Below are 21,405 nucleotides of genomic sequence, written 5' to 3'. Positions count from 1 at the left end.
AATATTTGGGTTAAATAAGATAATCCTACGTAGAATCAATATAAATCTTTTCATTCGTGTGAGGATTGAAAAATCACTTCCATTATCCCTCTCATCAACAAAGCAAAGACGGATTTCACAATTAGAGAGTGATATCTTTTTTAAATCCTAAACAGCAACATTTTCTATACCTATTCTGTATATATCTAACATATATATATATATATATATATATATATATATATATATATATAAATATAAAACTTCAATTAAACCATATTAATTTAATATTTATATAATAATAATTGATTGAATAATATATTTAATAATTAATAGTATTTTTTAATTATGTTAATTTTTTTAAATATGTCACCTAACACTAAAAAATCTCTAAATATATATTAGTTTCAAGAATTCCATACGAATATTAACTGAATTTTATATTAACTTATGTATTTTTAATTTCTTCCTCGGAACTCGTCAACCTTATAACTGTAATATTTACACAGTCAAAATAGATTTAATGATAGATATTTATTTTAAATATATTTTGAATATCTAGATGAGGCCAAATATCCATAAATAAAATCAATCACATATATTATTTACTTAATTTTCCTACTCACTTATATATTTATAATAATATAAAATCCAATTAAATTACATGTAATCTAATAAAATAAGTTAGTTGCAATCTAATCAGATAAACTTAAACATTTATATTACATGCAATCTAATCAAATAAACTTAAACATTTATATAGTAATAACTGATTTAATAAAAATATTTAATAATCAATGATATTTTAAATATTTTTGAAAATTTTAGCTGAGACTCTAAATCTATAAATAAACTTCTCATACTTTCTCTTATAGCATTGAATATTTTTTTCACGTAGATTTCTCTTTGGACATCATCAACCTCAAACCTCCTCTTTTTTCTTGAGTTTGTGAGAGTCGCGCTGCTATCAAGTAAGGACATTTTCTATTGAAATGTCTTAACATTTCTCTTTTTCTTGTTCTTACATTATAACTGCAACTATGAGATGAACTTTTTATTTTTCTTACATTATAACTGCATCAGAGGAAGCTGTATGAATTCTTTAGGAATCTTGATAGTTTAAACTATAACTAAACCCTATACTAAAATTACAAATTCATCCCTTAGTAACACGATTGTAATCAAGATCTGAACAAAAAAAAATAGACTCTCACATTTGACTAAAAGAAATAATATTATACCCATAAAGTTAGAACCTAATAATTTTATTCCTTATCCAATTGTCGAGTCCCTACACTGTAAACGAAGATAAAAACAGAACAATACAACACAGAAGAACAGCATACGATTCGTACACGCAAAACAAGTAAACAACAACCACCTAAAGTGCAAGAACATCATACGTGAATCATAAGATGCTGCCTCCTAAAAAATATAAACACATTGTGTACTCATAATTGTAAGTTTTCACATTTTTGCATTTAAGAATGACACCAAAATAATGAAATATGTGTATTAATCTATATATATTTTTTATTTTTAAAATGTGCAAGTTTCTCTGAAAGGGTAACAAAAAAACATGAGTTGGTGAACGTCCTAGAATTACGTAGTACAAGGAGGTGGGTCGAATTGGTTATCGGTTTTTGCTTAACAAAAACGCTAACAACTAACGGCCACGCCATGGCATAGATAGATTAGATTAGTTTCTTGAAACGCTGTGTTTTGTTTCTTTTCTTTGAATTTATTCACTGATCACAATTACATGTGTCAGTGTCAGTGTCAGCGCGTTCTTGTTACGGTCACTTCAATCATATAATTCCTTCATTTACCTGAGCCACACCAGTGTGTTTGATGCGCATGCTTCTTTCTTTTCTGATAGGAACGTGTTTTTCATCAATGCACTCAACTTTTCCGCTTTAATTATCCCCTATAGTATTAATCTTGTCATTAACTATATCAAGAGTTGTTCTTGGCTCATAATAAGTGAAATGTCAATCTTCAATTTAATATTTGTAGCACTAATGTTTAATTAATTGTAATTAACTTAATTGTGTTTTTAAGAGGTAATGAATATGTCTATATGTACTTATAATACTAATAATTAGATATATCTCACAAATGATTAAATATAAACTTAATGAGCATTTTGTAGGTTGAAATGAACTTGTAGAATTTAACGAACCTGTTCTGCTATTTTTTTCGCAGGTACGTGGTGTTTTGCAAAAGGAAATTGATTGACGTGTCCAAAATCTGAAAAACAGAGGTAGAGTGGAGCAGTTATTTTTCAAAGAGACCACAACTGTCTCCTTCTTCTTCTTTCAAATTAAGTCCCACTAATTTGTCACTTTCTCTTTTTTCAAACCACTCTCATCTAAATTATCTCAACAAAACTCAGCCTCAACTGTAACTGTCCTCCTGCAGTTGCTTTTTCGTCACTTCTAATAACTTTTTTTTCTCTTTGGTTTGCAAAACTGCTTTCTATATACTAAAGCTTGTTTTCTTTTTTCATATTTCTAATGAATTCAGAAAGTAGATATGTTTGACATATTGTTCGGTTGGTCCAAAGCTTCCAAATGGTAACTAAACTGATCAAAACTTGAGTTTATGTTGCTTGACACGATCATACATGCATGAGTTCAAGTTTATGTAACCCTTGTTTTTGTTTTGGCTTTGGTGGTTTGCAGCAAGAGGACGATCAAAAGAGCCCGGTACCGGCTGAGCCTACTCAAGAACAAGAGGCTTGCAATAGCCAGGCAACTGCGAAAGGACTTGGCCGAGCTAATACAACGTGGCCATGAAGAAACTGCATTTAACCGGGTTTGTTAATGCTACCTGTTCATTTCTTGATCACTGCCTCAATAACTCTCTTCCTTAATATCATTTTTTGTCATTAATATAAGAAAAGTTTTCTTCTTTTCTTTGCATTATGTATGAGTGTTGGAAGATGGTTTTCCATAAAATAAAGTTGTTGCTGGGTTTTATTGTAGGTTTTGTTACTGTTAGCTTAATATGCTACTCTGTCTTCTATTAGTTTTGTAAATTCTCCTAGTAAGTCTAATAACTGATAGTATATGTCTCTCGTGTGTACATGTTTAGCACTTGAGCCTCTATAATTCTTCTTGATGAAGCCCTTGACGAGGAAAAAATCCAAGTTTGTTTAACGACAGTAGTTATTTTAAGATCAGAATCTTAGTTTTGTATTCTGTAACAAAATTTAGAAATTAAGAAACTCTGGTCTTTCTAGCTTGCAAATACAGGAATGTGACGCAATTATAATATCTCAGAAGTGTTTTATTATAATTTTGTGACTTAACTCACAAGTGTTTTATTATTTTCTTTCTCTAATCTCTATTAATAAAGTATATATTTTATAAGCATCCCATTCTGCATTCCCAAATCTTAACTAAAAATTTTCTCCAAACTTCAGGTTGAGCAGCTTATAGGAGATGAAAGCCTAGCAGCTGCGTATGAATTGTTAGATCGCTTCTGTGAATTTATCCTTACCCAACTCTCCTACATTCGGAAGCAAAAGTACTAACTGCTTTGTACCTATCTAAATCAAATTCATTTTCCAGCCCCTCATCTCCTTCACATTTTTTTTTCTGATGGTCCTACTTTCCAAACATCAGGGACTGTCCAAATGACATTAATGAAGCAGTTTCTAGTCTTATATTTGCTTCAGCAAGATGTGGGGAACTTCCTGAGCTTGGTGTCATCAGGAAGCTCTTTGAACAGCGTTATGGTGAGAGATTTGCAACTAGAGCTGTGGAGCTATTTCCAGGGAATCTTGTGAACAAACAAGTATGATGTTTTTTTCAGTAAAGTTTAGATATTCCATATTTAGTAGTGATGAATACATATTCATGGAATTTTGGAATCACAGTTGAAAGAGAAGCTGTCAGTAAAGTCTGTGCCGGATGAAATTAAGTACAGAATGGTGGATGAAGTAGCCAGAGATAACTGCCTCCAACAAGATTTATTAACTATAAAATACTACCCCAATTGGCAACAAGAGCAGGTCAATATTTTTTACCACCTTGAATGTATTAACGAGTTTATAATCTTGTCATCATCTACTAATACCAAATTATGTTGAATGCTTTTGTACAGCTGAAAGAAGATAAAGGGTATCAACTAGTGGAAAGTGATGCCCGCATAATTGATTCAGTTTCAGGATCTAAAGTCTACCTTTCAGAGATGAAAAGAGATGTAACATGTGCCAATTCATTCATTTCCGAACCAAGTGATTCTTCTCTACCAGATGCTAGCTTTGCCAATACTTCTGCGATGGTGTGTGCTGTTCAGCAATATCCCCCATATATCCCGAGTTATCCTTTGGAAAAGAAAGTAGAACAGATAGACTATCCTGAGCTACTTTCTTCAATAAATTTTGATTTGCAAACCAAGGGGGAAAGAATGGATTTAACATCTTCTCCACTAAGAGTAACTTTCCCTCCCTGTCCTCGAGAAATGGTAGAATATGTGGATGACATTAAGGAGTTTTCTGAAGCAAAAGATTGTGTCAGTCAGGACCAACTGCTGTTGAAGTTCAGTTCTTCTGGTGTATCCAGAGTAGAAAAAAATCAATTTGGTTTCGATGATAGTGATATGGGTCATGACGGATCAGAGAGTGAGAACTCAAGCACAAAAACCTCTGGAAAGAGCAAAAGGAAACATAAGAAAAGATCAAGAAGGAGATCATCCTCCGGGGAAAACCTAGGTGCTATGGATATTGGATACATGATATATTATCACAAACCATGCAAAAGTACCTCAGCTCATAAGCATAGTACTCATCACCAAAGAAAGCACCATAAGCCTTCACTAGTAGAAATTCTCCCATCAAGTTATGATGGCCAGAAGAGACTGATGCTACACGGTTTCTCAGAAGAGGGGAAGGTTTTACAGTCATGTCAATGCCAAGATGGCACAAGGAGACAACTTTTCAACTTTAAAATGAGTGGCTGCAGCTTGAACCAGCCTTGTTACTTTTGCCTTTATAATGATAGAGACTATTTGGAACCTCAATCACTGAAGCAAAAGAGAGGGACAAGAGGCATACATGTTCAACCAGGAGTTCTGCATGATGAGTGTTGCCATTGCCAACCCTTTTGGGGTGATGAATTGAACCAAAGAAATGAATTGGTTACCATCCCTCAGAGGCCAAATAGGAGAAGTTATTGTAGTGCAGCTGAATATCGTCCATTCAACTACTCAGATTTCCAAACTGGTCCCGAAGTTTCCAATCCAAGGACCAGTTGTTCCTCAACAATAATAGAAACAGAAGCTACATATTCAAGGGCCATGGCCATGCCCCAAGAGACGCAAAAAAACAACAAAGACTGGATGTTAAGGACATATTCATGTCCTTCTCAAAATCCTAACCATGTTCATCCTAAGTTGCCAGACTGCGATGAAATAGCTGCTAAGTTCACTGCTCTCAAGAGAGAGCGCCTGGAAAACATGAACTGTAGACCAAAACAAGTAGAGGAGGTATATGCACAACATTTGTACACTGCTACCTATTAAACTTTGAATCACCATTCAAATAGCTTTCTGAGATTGTTTTTAAGATATCACCAAATATTCTTTGGCGTTCATCCATGTAAAATCACAATGGTTAATGTTTACTAGCTGTAAGAAATATGTGAAGGTTGGCAATCAATTTTGTTTGAGTTTTAATTCATTAATTTGTTTATTGAGCTTGGTTAATGAATCTAATCAAGCAATACAAGTAGAAAATCATATTCTTTTTGTCCTCTTTGTAACTGTTAGAAACTAAAGTTTTAATGAGTCGTCAATAATTTCACTAGCCGTTTACTATGACAATTCCCTCAACTGCACCAATAAAACTGGTGTATGTTTCAACTAGTTTAGTTTATGAACTGATAATCTATATAGAGATTATTTAATACACTTAAAGTTTAAACTAAATAATATACTTTTATTTTGCTGAATTTATATTACTAACTTTCTAATTAAGCTAATGTGATCATGATGAATTGATGATAATAATTTAAAATTTATTTAACATATGAAACAAATAAAAAGCATATTTTTAATTAGATTTAAATTATATTAACCCTAAAAAGATTGGAGTTATATTCTAAAAACTACTAATATATGGTGAGTTTAAGTTCTTTAAATCCAAAACAATTTAATCAAACTAACAAGTTTTGGGTTTCTCTAATTGACCTCAAGTGAAAATGGGATTGATCAACTCAATCATCAATAAAACAAAACGGAATTTAGACAATTAATTTAGTTTAAAGTCCACTTTCAGTATAGTTTCCTTTTTTTCTTTGAAGAAGTGCCAAAAAGGCCCAAATGCACAAAAAAATAGCATAGAAAAGTGATGGCAATTTCTTCCTGCACCATATCAATTTTGACCTGCACCCTATCAGTTTTTACAAAATTCCAAAACTATCCTTATTCTGGATTTGAAAATCCGAAATAATAAATAAAATTCAAAAATAAAAAAGTATATTCTGAAAAAAAAATCCGAAACACAAAATTAAAAATGTATTCCGAATAAAAAATTTTGGAATTCAAAAATGTGTACCGAATATCAAAATCCAAAATATTTTCGGATAAAAGGTTCTGGAAGTGATTTTTATTTACACCCTCCTTTTGTATAAGGTTATTTTCGTCATTTATGAAAAATATTTTTGTCATTTATGAAAAATATTTTTGTCATTTCCGACAGTGGATTGGGTGCATGTTGTAATTGACATGGTGCATGAAGAAATTGCCAAACTGCCAAACGTGATTGGGCATACTGGTTCAGTTAAGTCACCGACAGGGAACAGTGTGTACAACTGAAAATACAAACTCTTAACTTGGGGCAAATTCTTCCTGCACCTCCAGGATTTTCTTTTTGAACCTCCATATTTTAAAAAAATACCAAAATTACTTTTCTTGGTTAGTTTTTAAGAAAATTTACATTTTAACACACAATACAAAATACAAATTTTGTATTTTAAAAAATTTATATTTTATGGTGTAATTTAAAATACAAAAGATCGCAAATATTAACTTCGAATTTTGTAATTCAGAAAGTGTTCAAATCTGAAATTTGAAAGAAAAAATGTCAATAAAATATAGAGATAATTTTGGTATTCTCGAAACTATGAACCAGAAGAATAAATACGGAGGTAAATGAAAAATTTGTCTTAACTTAGTTATCATGGTCTTTTTTGTAAATAGTTTTTATTTAATTTAATGAGTTGTTTTTTTCTTTGTCGTGTTACACATGTTATACATATTTGTATCACATTCTTTTAATATTTTTATTTAACTCATTCCGCAACTTAATAAATGGAACATGCTTAAATTTGTTTTAACACAACAATAAGTTATAATTAACATTTTATCGAAGACACCATTAAATATTTTGGAGAGGCTGGTACTATAAACTTTTTAAATATGTAAACAACTTGCGATAAATATTATCTGGTTGTTTTCAGAAATTGATGGTACTTTGAATCAAGCTCTTGGATAAATAAAATATATTTTTATTTCTTATAAAAGAAATCAGAGATAATCTTGATATTGATTTGAGATTAATACAAAATACTAAAAAAAATCATTACATCAAAATTAATTATAAAAATAAAAAATTATTAATTAGGATTAAATTAGATATTATTTTATAAACTAAATAATTATTTGTATATAAGTAGTTTCTATTATTAATAGAAATTTATAATCTAATTTATAAATTAGTATCTATTCTTGCCGAAATATGGTTGATTGAATTTTAAAATAGTCACTGGATCACCTCTTTGCAAGCTTCGTGAGTTGACTCCAAAGGAATGAGGGGACTCCACCTGCAAAGAATATTCTTACGTTCAAGTCAATAAAAACATAAAATTTTGTGCATAAAGTGAGTATATTATCAAATATGAGTTGATTTTACTCCTTAAGAGTAGTGGACATTTTATAAGACTTCATGGGCATCAATGATATTGGTTTTAGTATGATGGTATCATATCACAAAATCCGAGCATAATATAATAAAATCATAGTATAATATTAATATAATAAGAGTATTTATGATTAAATAAATGTATTAATGAAATTGAGATATTACAGAATATATATGATCAGAGATATTATATGTTAAAATCAGTGTATTTAAAGTAATTGGAATATTGTGCCCTAAAATCAAATAACGAGGAATTATATTAATTGTGTGTTAATAAATAAGATTGATTAACAAAATATATTTGTTCAAATTAATGTTATTACATTGTGACAATTTTGTGGGTGTTTTTTTAATAAGAATTCCTGATATCTTGGTTAATTTCTGGAGGTCTTTGTTTAGAAAATAATTGCAGGTACTTTGAGAATTCTATTCTTTACTTTACTTTGTTATGTGTTGAGTTGAAACACATACAACTTGAGTTTGATCGGTATATGTTCGATCTAGGCTTGGACGGTACAATATCTAACATTAACTATCAAACTTTTAGCTATTAACTACTTTGTATTCTAAATAATTAGTAGTTAAAACTTTGATAACTAATATTATATTCAAATTTAAAAATTAGTTTATAATTTTTTATTAATAAGATAAATTAATTTAAATACAAATAATTTATAGTTTATAAAATAATATTTAATTTAATTAATATACTAATTAATTATTTTTTGTATTTAAGATTAGTTTTTATTTAATGAATTTTTTAGTGAAACTTTAACCTCACTCACGAAATTAATTCCCTCCAGGTATCTAATTTTTTTATAAACTAAGAAATTCTATTTTATTTAGTAAAATTAACTCTTTGTTATAAATTTGAACCATTTTTAGTGAAATTTATTTTATGAATTATATATTCTTAAAAGAGGGCATATTTAAGAATTATTCTTTAATGTACTATTTTGATTCTCTAAATTTCAAGGTACTTTATTTTTTAAAAGTTAAGTTGGTATACATTTCAATCACATTGAATAATTTTTTTTTTCTAAATTCAAAATTAAATTAGAACTACTTTTTGAAAGTGAATAAAGAGTCTAACTTTTCATGACTTAAAAGAGTAGTGTTTAACATATTAAAGCTTTATTATTTACTATGTATATTTATGTATTTTTAGTATAATTCTAATACTATTTTTTGATTGAAAAATATAATTTCACTGTTTATCTATTATAGCGATAAACAATATGAAATGTGTGAGAAAATCAAAATGTTTAATTTTTATAATTTCAATCTATAAAATTTAGTATAACAACTTTAAGGAAAAATTGGAAAATAATTTAAAATTATTGTACATTATAAACTATAAAATGAATAAAATAAAAGTAGCAAAAGGTAAATGATAAAAAGAATATATATGTAATGTCATGTATATATAACACATATTAGGACCTAATTTAACTGTATTTAAATGACAGGAAAGAAAAATGACTACTCATTAAATGTGACAATAACTAAATTATTGATCAAATTTAGAATAAAAGAAACAATTATTTAATTCTATTGGATATTTTAATATGAGGTTGTTACTTTTACTTAGGTGGACAAAGTTTCAAGCAAAAATTAAGTAGTATTTAGTATGTAAAAGGGAGATATTTTGAGAGTGGCACAAAACTTTGTTGAGGGTGGTAGGTGGCCGAATGGAATTAGTGCTTTTTTTTATTATATAAGTTATAAAGGTTGTAAATCCACAACATCTAAATGAATTTAGATTGATCTTTAATGTAAAATTGTGGCTAAAATTCTCTTCTTAAGGTTGAAAAGGGTTTTAGATAAAGTTATTGATTATAGGCAGTTTGCTTTTCTTGAAGGAAGGAGGTTGTTGAACAATGTGTTGGTAGCTAATGAGACCCTTGAGGAAGTCAAGAGGAAAAAGAAAGAGTGTGTGTTTTTTAAGGTGGACTATGAGAAGGCTTATGATTCTGTTAGGTGGGAGTTATTGTTTTATATGCTAGGAAGAATGGGGTTCTGCGTAAAGTGGATTGAATGGATAAAGAATTTCCTTGAATCTTCTTCTATTTCGGTGTTGGTAAATGGTAGTCCAACTACTGAATTTAATCCAAAAAATGGCCTAAGGCAAGAAGATCCTTTAGCACCCTTCCTCTTTCTATTTTCATATTAAAATAAAGGCACTTGTGAGTATTAATGGATTGCTAAAATAAATATAAAATAACCCCTAATTTATGAATTTATACATTTTTACATTTTTTTATGATATTTAATTAAATAAGAGCATTTTATTCCCAAATTTAGTGTTAATTTCAGGTTTATAGGGAATAATGGAGATTTGGACTAAAGAGGAATAATATAAGCTAAAAAAAGAAAGGTGGAAGACCCAAAACGCACAAAAAAAGCAAAAAAGTTAAACTCAGTAGCAGATTATCTTGCTCAAGTGAGAATAAGCTCTAGTGACGTTTTTGGAAATCAACACCTTTCTCGCTCAAGCAGGAATTCTTGATTTTTCTCGGCAAGTGTATCGAATCAACTGTAATATAGTATTCTTTAAAGTACTAATGTCGAACCCACATGGAACAATTTTAATTAAGAAGTTCTGTTATAAAACTCATCACGTGTAGAAAATCATTTTGAGAACTTTTTCATAACCAAATTAAAGATTTCACAAGTAACTCAAAGGTTTAAAATTTGCTTCAAGACATAACAAAACTAACTTATCAAATATAGATAAAGATACTTGGGATTGAATTAAGTCTATTTCAATCATTTGTATTTTGGAATAATACAATACATAATACTCAAAACTACTTATTCTTGATGCTTAATTTAAAGTCATTCACCTTGATTCCTCACGGAAGAAATTCATAAGATAATTTCTCAAATACTGATTCCTCATATATCTAACAAATCATCCAGCTTTATGAACAGAATTATGATGCAATTAATAACCTGAAATCTATTCCTAACTTTACAAGTTATCAAGTATTTTCGTCTATTTCAGATCCTTAAAGGTACTTTCCACTTAAATTTAAGGATCAAAATCAAGACTCCATTGATCAGATAGAATCAAACAATAAGCATGAAACGAAAATACCAAGAACAAGTAGAAAATAGAGTATTATATATATATATATATATATATATAACCAAGAATACATTTGATCAAAGTAGATTACATCCAATCCCAAGTTAGAAAACACTTAGCCACTCATGACAGCTCCTGCAATCTTCATTCTTGATCTGGATTGCATAAGAAGGACTGATATGAGCAAGTTATTCTCTTAAGAACAGAGGTTTTCTTCTCTTTCTCTCACTAACTTCTCTCTAAAAATCACTTCTTTTTTCCACCGCCTCCTTTTTATTTGTGTTTCAAAATTTATATAATGAACTTTAGCTCAAGCGAGCCAATTTAGCTTAAGCTAGATCTTTCGGTACTTTTTTAGCTTGAGCTAGCAATTCTAGCTTGAGCTAGCATATCTAGATTGAGCTAGATTAGTACTGCACCTTTAATCAAATTTGGACAATTTTAGCTTGAGCTAAATCTTCTTGTGATCCAATTAAGTTTTTGCTTTCTTTCTTTCAATGTTTCATATTCATCTTCAATTTACACAAAAATTGGGATTAAATTTCTTCATTTGTTTCTTGATTCAAAATATATAATCGGATTCAATAATTCTCAGATTTGGGTAATTTTCTAACATAAAACAACAATTAAGTTTCAAAGTGTTTAATTTTCTCAATCATAAAAACTACACATTGACACTTATCAATTTTCTCCCAACCTAAAATCTTGTTTGTCCTCAAGCAGAGTAATTGAATCCCAAAAAAAAATAAGAGTTCATTCCTCCCAAAAAGTCCTTAGAAATCAAATCTATAGTTCAATATCAGAAAAACTTCATGAAAAGAGCACAAGATAATTCAACAAAAAATGATTGTGTTTCCTATCAATTCAAACCAAGACAGGATAAGAATGTATTCAATTTCCAAGGTAAACAATTGTTACTCTTTACTGAGAATCAAACTAAGGAATTTCTCTCTTCATTCCTCACTGGTGAGTATTTTCCCTCTCTTTTCACTGGTTTCCAAGCTAATTTAAGGTTGTCCTTCATTTCTAGTTGATTACAAACACTTTTACCAACATAGATCTTGAGGTCTTTTTCAGATTGTAATGAGGTTGGGTTACAAAGAAAATTTGGTTTTTCTAGGATAACAAAATACACACTTAACAGAAGATTAGCATATTTGCAATTCAATTTCTAATTGTGTTATTCATTATCCCTTCCATAAGATTCATCCACATTACTTCCCTTTTTATTCTTGTAATGCCCCTTTTCTTTTTCTTTCTTTTCTTTTTTTTTTCATTCTCAAGATCCCAGCAGCCACACCAAACTCAATTCTTCTAATTATAGAAATTTGAATTGCACCTATGCTCTCCTTTTGTTAGCATACCACAGGGTAGGACAATATCTGTATATCAAAAGCTAGGGTGCAATAAAACAAATTTAAGCTCAAAAAGGGTTATTTTTCTACACATTTCATTATATATTGCAAAGGTTAGCTGTTTGGCCCTAAGTTTTCTCACATCCAACTCTATTAAACATGCCTCAATCATCTCCATATTTGATTTTGTGATGTAAATTGACTAGAAAATTAGGAAACCTCAATTAACTCTTCACTAGTGAAAGTCTCTCAAACTATTTAAAGGTTTCACACTCTCACTTGGTTGGCTAATTTCAATTCCTCAATTGTTCTCAGTCATTGCTTTCAACTATTTACCTTGTTCCAACTTTTACACATTACTATCCTTTCTCAATTTGAGTGATGGTTCCAACCACAAATTCTTTTTCAAATTAATTCCCTGATCAATCCATTTGGTTGTTCTAATTTAGAACTATGGTTTGATTTCATTTTCCAAAAAATTATACCATCATATATCTATATACAAGATTTCACAAAATATGCAAACATCAGCCACTATACTAACTTAAGCTTGCCATCAACAAAAGATAAAGTAAGAAATATTAAACTAAACTGCTAAAGTCAACTTACTAAATTAAACTACTTAAATTAAATTAGTACTGAAAGTAAAGTTAAACAAAAAGATAAAACCAGTTTTTTGTTCATTGTGCATGAAAAGTATCAATCTCCTCTTATGACTTTGTTCCGCTCTGTGCCAACATCATCATTCTGAACTTGGTTTGGATCTTCATTTGTTGATGCTCCAGATGGTTCAGCTCTCATTTATGGTGCATATTTAACTCTATTCCCAACTCCAAACGTCAGCCACTTCGAATTTTTGAAACAGAGAACGTTTGACTAATAATGAGTTAGGGTGCAGGGTTTTCAAATGTGATTTTAAAATACTGCAGTTTTTTTTTTAGAAAAAATCCCACTAGCTTAGGCTAGATCTTTCTAGCTCAGGCTAAAGTTTGGCAGAGAGCAACAAATTTGTTTAGCTCAAGCTAAAGTTTGGCAGAGAGCAACAAATTTGTTTAGCTCAAGCTAGCTCATTTTAGCTCAAGCTAAAGTTTGGTGAAGAGTAACAGGATTTTCTAGCTTAGGCTAGCTCATTTTAGCTCAGGCGAGAATTGCAGAACAAAAATTTCTTTATTTTTCTGCTTATCTAGCTTAGGCTATAAGAAGCTAGCTTAAGCTAAAATTACCCTACAATGAAATTTTCTTGAAATTTTTTATTTTGTCTTTGCCAATAGGTTCAAACCTTTTTAAGCTTTCTTTCATCCATTCATTTCAATCCAACATGACCATTACTCAATTTCCAAATTTAAAGGACATCAAATATTAACTAGTTTTAAGGACATCAAATATTAAAACATACTACTAAATAAAAATAAAAATTAAAGACACACTTCAAAATAAAACACTGGGTTGCCTCCCAGCAAGCGCTCATTTAACGTCATATAGCTTGACACGTGATTAACGTCATTAAAGGTTCAGCAGCAATCATATCCACTCTGAAACACTCTTTATGATCATTTGAATATTTCATTGCTTCAAAAACATTAAAGTTTACTTCTTCATCTTGAGCACAAACCTTCAATCTTCCTTTGTCTACATCAATTATAACTTTGGCAGTTTTCATGAATGGTCTTCCCAATATCAAAGGTACTTCGGCATCTTCTTCAATATCCATTACAACAAAATCTACTGGGAATAGAAATTTATCTACCTTTACCAACAGATCTTCAACTGTTCCATGTGGATATTTGATTGATCTATCAGCCAACTGCAAAGTCATTCTTGTTGGTTTCACTTCTACATCTCTAATTTTCTTCAACATTGATAAAGACATCAAATTAATACTAGCTCCAAGATCTAATAATGCCTTTCCAACAGTGAGATTTCCTATGGTAAATGGCAAAGTGAAACTTTCAGGATCTCTAGATTTCTGTGGTAATGATTTTTGAATTATAGCACTGCATCCAGCTTCTAATTCAAATATCTCCTGGTCATTGAATTTTCTTTTCTTTGTCAATAATTCCTTCATGAATTTAGCATATGCAGGCATCTTCTTTAAAGCTTCAGTAAAAGGAATGTTAATTTGCAATCTTTTGAGAATATCCATAAATCTTGCAAATTGTCTTTCCTTGCATTTCTTTGTATAAGCATGTGGATAAGGTACATCTTTTATAGAAACATTCATCTCTTGTTTTTTAACTTTTTTCTTTTTTTCTTTTTTCTCTCCAATATCTACAACATCTTCCTTATTCCTTCATTCTCCTCCCTCACACTCAATTTGTTCCTTTTCAATCTCTCTTTCTTTTAAAACCTCCTCCTCAACAATTAAATTATTTCCAATTCCTTTTCATATAAATTTTTCACTTCTGGTAGTGATAAACTTGCAATGCTCCTTGGGATTGGTTTGTGTACTGGCTGAAAATTGACTTCCTTGATTATCAGCTAACTGTTTAGCCAACTGCCCCACCTGTGTCTCTAAATTCCTTATTGATGCTTCAGTATTTCTCTGATTGGATAGAGAGGCTTGCTTGAACTTCTCAAAAGTATCCTCCAATTTGGATGTTCTCTCATGAATAGAAGGATAATGTGGTTGCTGCTGATAAGGAACTTGTCAATTAGATGATCCAGCCTCTTGCTTCCACCCAAATCCTTGATTTCAATTATTCCTCCATCCTTGAGTCATGTTATTTGGATAATTATATGCAAAGACACCTTGCCTTCCTTGATTATTCATATATTGAACCTCTTCCTCTGATGAATTTTGGTAAGAGCACTGGCCATTAAGATGATCTCCCCCACAAAAATCACACTTCAAAGCTTGATTCTGAATTGAAAGAGAATTTACTGCATGTAATTGTTGAGGCAGTTTTGACATTTGCTTGGTTAATGCCTCAATTTGCTAAGTCAAAATCTTGTTTTGTGCTAAAATTGCACCTGAAGTACTAAGATCCAACACCCCTTTCTTTTGCACTGTATATTTATCATGTTGAGCTTGGTAATCTGTTGAGGCTAAGGCATCAATGATTATTGTAGCTTGTTATGCATCAACACTCATCATTGTACCTCCTGCTGCAGCATCCAAGATCATTTTATTATCAGGCCTTAAACCATTGTGGAATATGTTCAACTGAGCAATATCCTCAAATTAACATCACTTTAAAACGTTCCCAAGCTTCACAAAAAGGTTCATCTGACCTTTGCCTGAATGTGGAGATATCAGACTTAGCCTTGATATATCGAGAGAGTGGGAAGAATCTATGTAGGAATTTCTCTTCTACATCATTCTACTTAGACTCTGGTTTGGATGTGACTTTAACCATAATTTTGTTTTGCCTGCAAGTGAGAAAGGAAATAGACGCAAATAAACAGATTCAATATCATTTTCCTCAAAGCCCATAGTACCAACCAACTCATAGAATGTGGATAGATGAGTATAAGGGTCTTCATGATCCATTCCAGTGAATTGATGAGTACTGATTAAGCTAAGAAAAGATGGCTTCATTTCTAATGATTTGGTGGCAGAAGGTATGGCTATGCTGCCTTGGTCCTTGTTGCATAACATAGTCTCCCAATGTCCTTCTAGGTGGATTTTGTCTATTATCAACCATTTGGAACTCTATCCGATTGTGTGAGTTGAGAGTGTTAAAAGATTCTCATTTTGTTTGTCCTTGCTTCTTCTTTTCTTTTCTCTTCTTGCTTTGATTTCTTCTGGCTGTCTTCTCAATTTCTGGGTCAAATTCCAATTGATCTTCAGGAACTTGTCCTCTTAATAGCATATATTTAAGACAACTCAAGAAGGATTAACACAAGATAAAAGAATAAGATCTAAACAAGTGTCTATTCACAAAGAAAATAAACTATTCACAATACTCAATAAGTTATACTTCAGAAATTCTTAAAAGAAATTGTTCTCCGACAATGACGCCAAAAACTTGTTGATTTTTCTTGGCAAATGTACCAAATCAACTGTAATATAGTACTCTTTAAAGTATTAATGTCGAACCCACATGAAACAATTCTAATTAAGAAGTTCCGTTATAAAACTCATCAAGTGTAGAAAATAATTTTGAGAACTTTTTCATAACCAAATTAAAGATTTCACAAGAAGTAACTCAAAGGTTTAAAATTTGCTTCAAGACATAACAAAACTAACTTATCAAATATAGATAAAGATACTTGGGATTGAATTAAGTCTATTTCAATCCTTTGTATTTTGGAATAATACAATACATAATACTCAAAACTACTTATTCTTGATGTTTAATTTAAAGTCATTCACCTTGATTCCTCACGGATGAAATTCATAAGATAATTTCTCAAATATTGATTCCTCATATATCTAACAAATCATCCAGCTTTATGAACAGAATTATGATGTAATTAATAACCTGAAATATATTCCTAACATTACAAGTTATCAAGTATTTTCGTCTATTTCAGATCCTTAAAGGTACTTTCCAGTTAAATTTAAGGATCAAAATCAAGACTCCATTGATCAGATAGAATCAAGCAATAAGTATGAAACAAAAATACCAAGAACAAGTAGAAAACAGAATATTATATATATATATATATATATATATATATATATATCACCAAGAATACATTTGATCAAAGTAGATTACATTCAATCCCAAGTTAGAAAACACTTGGCCACTCATGACAGCTCCTGCAATCTTCATTCTTGATCTAGATTGCATAAGAAGGGCTGATATGACCAAGTTCTTCTATTAAGAACAGGGGTTTTCTTCTCTTTCTCTCACTAACTTCTCTCTAAAAATCACTTCTTTTTTCCACCGCCTCCTTTTTATTTGTGTTTCAAAATTTATATAATGAACTTTAACTCAAGCGTGCCAATTTAGCTTAAGCTAGATCTTTCGGTACTTTTGAGCTTGAGCTAGCAATTCTAGCTTGAGCTAGCATATCTAGCTTGAGCTAGATTAGTACTGCACCTTTAATCAAATTTGGACAATTTTAGCTTGAACTAAATCTTCTTGTGATCCAATTAAGTTTTTGCTTTCTTTCTTTCAATGTTTCATATTCATCTTCAATTTACACAAAAATTGGGATTAAATTTCTTCATTTGTTTCTTGATTCAAAATATATAATCGGATTCAATAATTCTCAGATTTGGGTAATTTTCTAACATAAAAAAACAATTAAATTCCAAAGTGTTCAATTTTCTCAATCATAAAAACTACACATTGGCACTTATCAGGAATTCCTCGCTCAAGCGAGAATGCGTTAGACAAATTGGGCTATTTTTATGTTTTATCAAGAAGTTCATCAGTGCGATGCAGGAAGTCACATAACCCTAGAAAATTAGGTTAAATAAGGGGCTAGATACTCAACCCTAGTATGTCAAATTGAGAGGAAAACACCATTGAGTGATTTGTAACCAATTGGGAGATTGGAAGGTGCTAGAAGTATGTGTGGCTAATTCTATCATTCCTTTGGGATTGGGAGTAATCTGTTCGAGCTCTTATGTATTGAGGTGATATTTAAATATGATATAATATTTTGTTCTTGGTTGATTATTGGTATTATTGTTATGTTTCTCACTCTTGGATCTAGAATCTTAAATTTGACTAAAAGGTATTTTTAGGGTTCTGACCTAAACAATAATTCTTAACATATTTGGGTGCTAGAAATAGACTTGAAATGTTAACTGTTATTAACGTCTGAACGAGACTCTAAGTTGTTTTTATAAGAATGCGAGAGATCAATATTTAAGAAACATTTTTACTAATTTTATATGCGAGAGATTGATATAAATGAATTTTATACGGACATCAATTTCAATCAAAGAACTTAATATTAACATGTTAATCAATGCTAATCAAAATACATGAGAGTGAGAGAGATGAAACCTATTAGGAGTTGACATAACCTCTCTTAAACTTCATTATCATTCTCCATACACCAATACTTCACAATTTCTTTCACTCATTTTAGCCACCCAATCTCACCAAATTTTACACCCCAAAATACTCATAACTATACAAACTAGAATTGTATCACTTTTTCTTTTTTTTTGGGTAACAGGGAGTGTTAGGCTGTGTGATTGATATTATGTGATCTTTTTCTTTGCTTTTTGGTGTACGTTTTTTAGTGTTGTTTTATTATTATAGTACAGCATTTCTTGTATTAGCTTCTAATGTCCCGAACATATCTTATAGTCTTAAGATGACATATTTTATAGCCTTGACATTTATGGTGCTAATTATATTTTGTCAACAAATAAGAAAACTTATGAAAATGTTGACTTGAAGAACGAATCATTGTACTATTTAGTAGTATTTTTTGGATAGGAAGCTTTTCCATTAAGTATTGAAGTTGATTTCACTATTTAAGAATAAGTTTTACTACAATTAAAATATTTTTTGTATATAAATCATAGGTATCTCTACTTGAGGTAATCATGTTAGAACTGGATAAAGACAGAGTGGGTGCAAAGTTCTTTCAAGTATTTATGTAGTTTTATATAGGATTCGAATATGAAATCATTGAGTAGACCAGAGGAATTGTACCTTTACTTATCCATATATGATTATAGTATTATATATTCTAACCTAACGAAAAATTGAACTTTTTTTATTTTATTTTTGTATTAAAATTACTAATCTTTCTATTTAAAATCCTTGTAATTATTCAGTGGACCACCATTAGAGGGTGTCTAATTATGAGTGCCAATATATCCCTTGAGAGTGGAAAGCAATAGATATTGGGACTATTATACCTAAATTAATGGGGCAGCAATGATTATTGTGTCAATGCTTTTGATATACACGCACGTATATGCTATGCTTCATCCAATTATATTGGTTATCATCTCAACATAGACAAACTTCCAAAATTATAATAGTCAATTAATAGTATTTTGTAGTAATAGTATTTTACACTAATGTTAGTTATTCAAAATAATTATTAGAAAATAGATTTTAAATTTATCTCAACTCTTATAATAATAGACTTTAAATGATTTTCACATTATATTAAAAATAAAATTTTAAACATAATTTAATTTTATAAAATCGAATTATACTCACTTATATATATAATGAAATATTTTTGTACTGATATGGGACGAGATCGAGATGACCGAGACTCAGTCTCTCTGACCGAGCTGACCGAGACCCACGGACGGTTTGGCCGACTAACACATTTAACCATTAACGCTCAAACCAAAGTAAGTGAAGCTAAACTACCATTAAGAATTAAGTAATACAACCATAAGTGTGATTCATTCAACTAATTGGGTCCAATAAGGTAAGCCCATTAAAATAATATAAATAGCGCACATTCTAAGAAGAAAGGTACGTCATTATTATTGTACACACTAGAGTGTCGAATACCCTCTTTACTGACTTGAGCGTCAGAGTGCTTCCTGCAGGTACCTCCCCCATTTGACATTCACCCGAGACTGAAAGTCGAAGGAGTAGTGTGAAGACCAGAAGGATCACAACGAAGCCTCATCAACCTGTCTGAAGGAAGAAAGAAAACAAAACCTTCAATAGTTCTTTAGGTCAATCTCCATATCAGGAACAATTTTTATTTCTAATCCACATTATTTTTAATAATAAATATATATCTTATATGCCATTGAGAAATGAACACCTAGTTGCAATAGCCAAGTTTTAGATCACTCCCTTGCTTTACTCATTATAAGTAATTAATGAGAGAAATTAGTTTATTAATATTATCCATTCCCTTCAACCTCCACCCATGCTGGAGTTGCATTAGTCAAAATGAGATAATCTTTAATTTGTCAATGGCAAGGTCCTGACTATAATTTTATAGAGAGAAGAATGGTGCTCCAAAATGGCCCATTTTCTATGTGTTTCTGTCTGTTAGTGCCAGCCATTCAATACTTATATTACATGATAAACAATAACATAGCAAAAAGAAAGGCGCCGAAATGTGAAGTAGATGGATACTTTTAAATATTTGTGATAAATTAATGTAGAATATTGTACTTTTTAATTATATAACATAATCAACTAAACTTAATATTATTTTTTCATTTATTTTTATATTTTCTATATGCGCCATGTTTGGAGCACTTCCAATCCATAAACGAGTTGACTTGGCTTCAACATGATTTTGGTATTGTATGTAATGGCACTAGTGGCGATGACTTTCTCCAACATTCAAATGCTTCAACGAAGTAGGATGCAACTTCCAATACCTCAAACAAAAGTCCACTCTGCTGTTTCTCCAGCTACCCTTATAGAAACTCATTATAATATTCCATCTTTACCCAGATATTTATAACATGATAACTAACAATATATAAAAGATATTTTTAATCTAACATACACAAACTTGGTGTTCTTATCACATATTATTTATGAATAACAAGTTACATAATATAAGTTAGAATATATTTTTATTAGGATAGATTTCTGATACTATATTAAAAAATAAATTTTAAATTTAACTCAATCTTATAAAATTGATCCATAAAATTTATATATTTTATATGTTATGAAATATTTTTTATTTTTAGTCAATGTAAAATTTTCAATTATACTGGAGTCCCAAAAACTTCTTACCATAAATGATTCATAATATGGAAAAAAAAATATATATATATATATATATATATATATATATATATATATATATATTAAATAAGATATGAAGGAGAGAGTATTTAGAAAAGTTGATAAAGAAAAAAAATAAAGAAATTTCTTCATAAAATAAAATTAACTTATATATATAAATAAGAATTTAAAAAGTTTAAATGAATTTTTATTTATAAATTAATTAACAGAAAAAGTATTTTATTTTTTTCATATTTTTATTTATTTATGATTGTTTGTTGAATTAAACCCATATCACACGTGTCTCATATTTTGGAAGCTTCTGAAACTTATTAATTATATATCGAAATAAGTTGTAGTCTTGCTTTGGCTACCTAACTAATTCATATTTAAAGTTTTAAACAACAAACAAAATTATTGTTGAAAAGCAATAAATCAGTCTTCCTTTATGTATTTCAATTAAAGTTTATC

At 30.0% G+C, this 21,405-nt stretch overlaps 2 protein-coding genes across 3 annotated transcripts; one reads left to right on the top strand and one right to left on the bottom strand.

Moving 5' to 3' along the window:
* The first annotated feature begins 1,624 nt into the window (after positions 1–1,624).
* On the top strand, positions 1,625–5,661 carry LOC137835469 (uncharacterized). Of its 2 annotated transcripts, XM_068643994.1 has the most exons (7): positions 1,625–2,242; positions 2,506–2,555; positions 2,664–2,796; positions 3,407–3,510; positions 3,609–3,780; positions 3,863–3,997; positions 4,090–5,661. In XM_068643994.1, exons 2-7 carry the CDS (start codon positions 2,515–2,517, stop codon positions 5,506–5,508), a joined length of 2,004 nt encoding a protein of 667 aa, XP_068500095.1. In that variant the 5' UTR covers positions 1,625–2,242; positions 2,506–2,514; the 3' UTR covers positions 5,509–5,661. The 2 variants fall into 2 exon arrangements, with proteins under 2 accessions (XP_068500095.1, XP_068500094.1); XM_068643993.1 differs by lacking the exon at positions 1,625–2,242 and having other exon boundaries at positions 2,277–2,555.
* Positions 5,662–13,826: 8,165 nt separating this feature from the next.
* On the bottom strand, positions 13,827–14,573 carry LOC137834335 (uncharacterized). The gene has a single exon (XM_068642393.1). The coding sequence runs from the start codon at positions 14,571–14,573 to the stop codon at positions 13,827–13,829; it is 747 nt and encodes a 248-aa protein (XP_068498494.1).
* Between the last annotated feature and the right edge of the window lie 6,832 nt (positions 14,574–21,405).

This window comes from Phaseolus vulgaris, chromosome 5 (assembly GCF_000499845.2).
Source record: "Phaseolus vulgaris cultivar G19833 chromosome 5, P. vulgaris v2.0, whole genome shotgun sequence".
NCBI classification, from domain to species: Eukaryota; Viridiplantae; Streptophyta; class Magnoliopsida; order Fabales; family Fabaceae; genus Phaseolus; species Phaseolus vulgaris.
Note: the sequence above shows the minus strand (reverse complement) of the source record. Positions and strands in the feature narration are given on the sequence as shown.

What these genes read in the sequence shown, in the direction of transcription:
- LOC137835469 (XM_068643994.1), top strand. Translation starts at nt 2,515, where the DNA reads ATGTTTGACATATTGTTCGGTTGGTCCAAAGCTTCCAAATG. An exon ending in AAGAAACTGCATTTAACCGG is followed by an intron (nt 2,797 to 3,406) that starts GTTTGTTAATGC and finishes TCCAAACTTCAG; the next exon opens with GTTGAGCAGCTTATAGGAGA. An exon ending in TCCTACATTCGGAAGCAAAA is followed by an intron (nt 3,511 to 3,608) that starts GTACTAACTGCT and finishes TCCAAACATCAG; the next exon opens with GGACTGTCCAAATGACATTA.
- LOC137834335 (XM_068642393.1), bottom strand. Translation starts at nt 14,573, where the DNA reads ATGAATGTTTCTATAAAAGATGTACCTTATCCACATGCTTATACAAAG.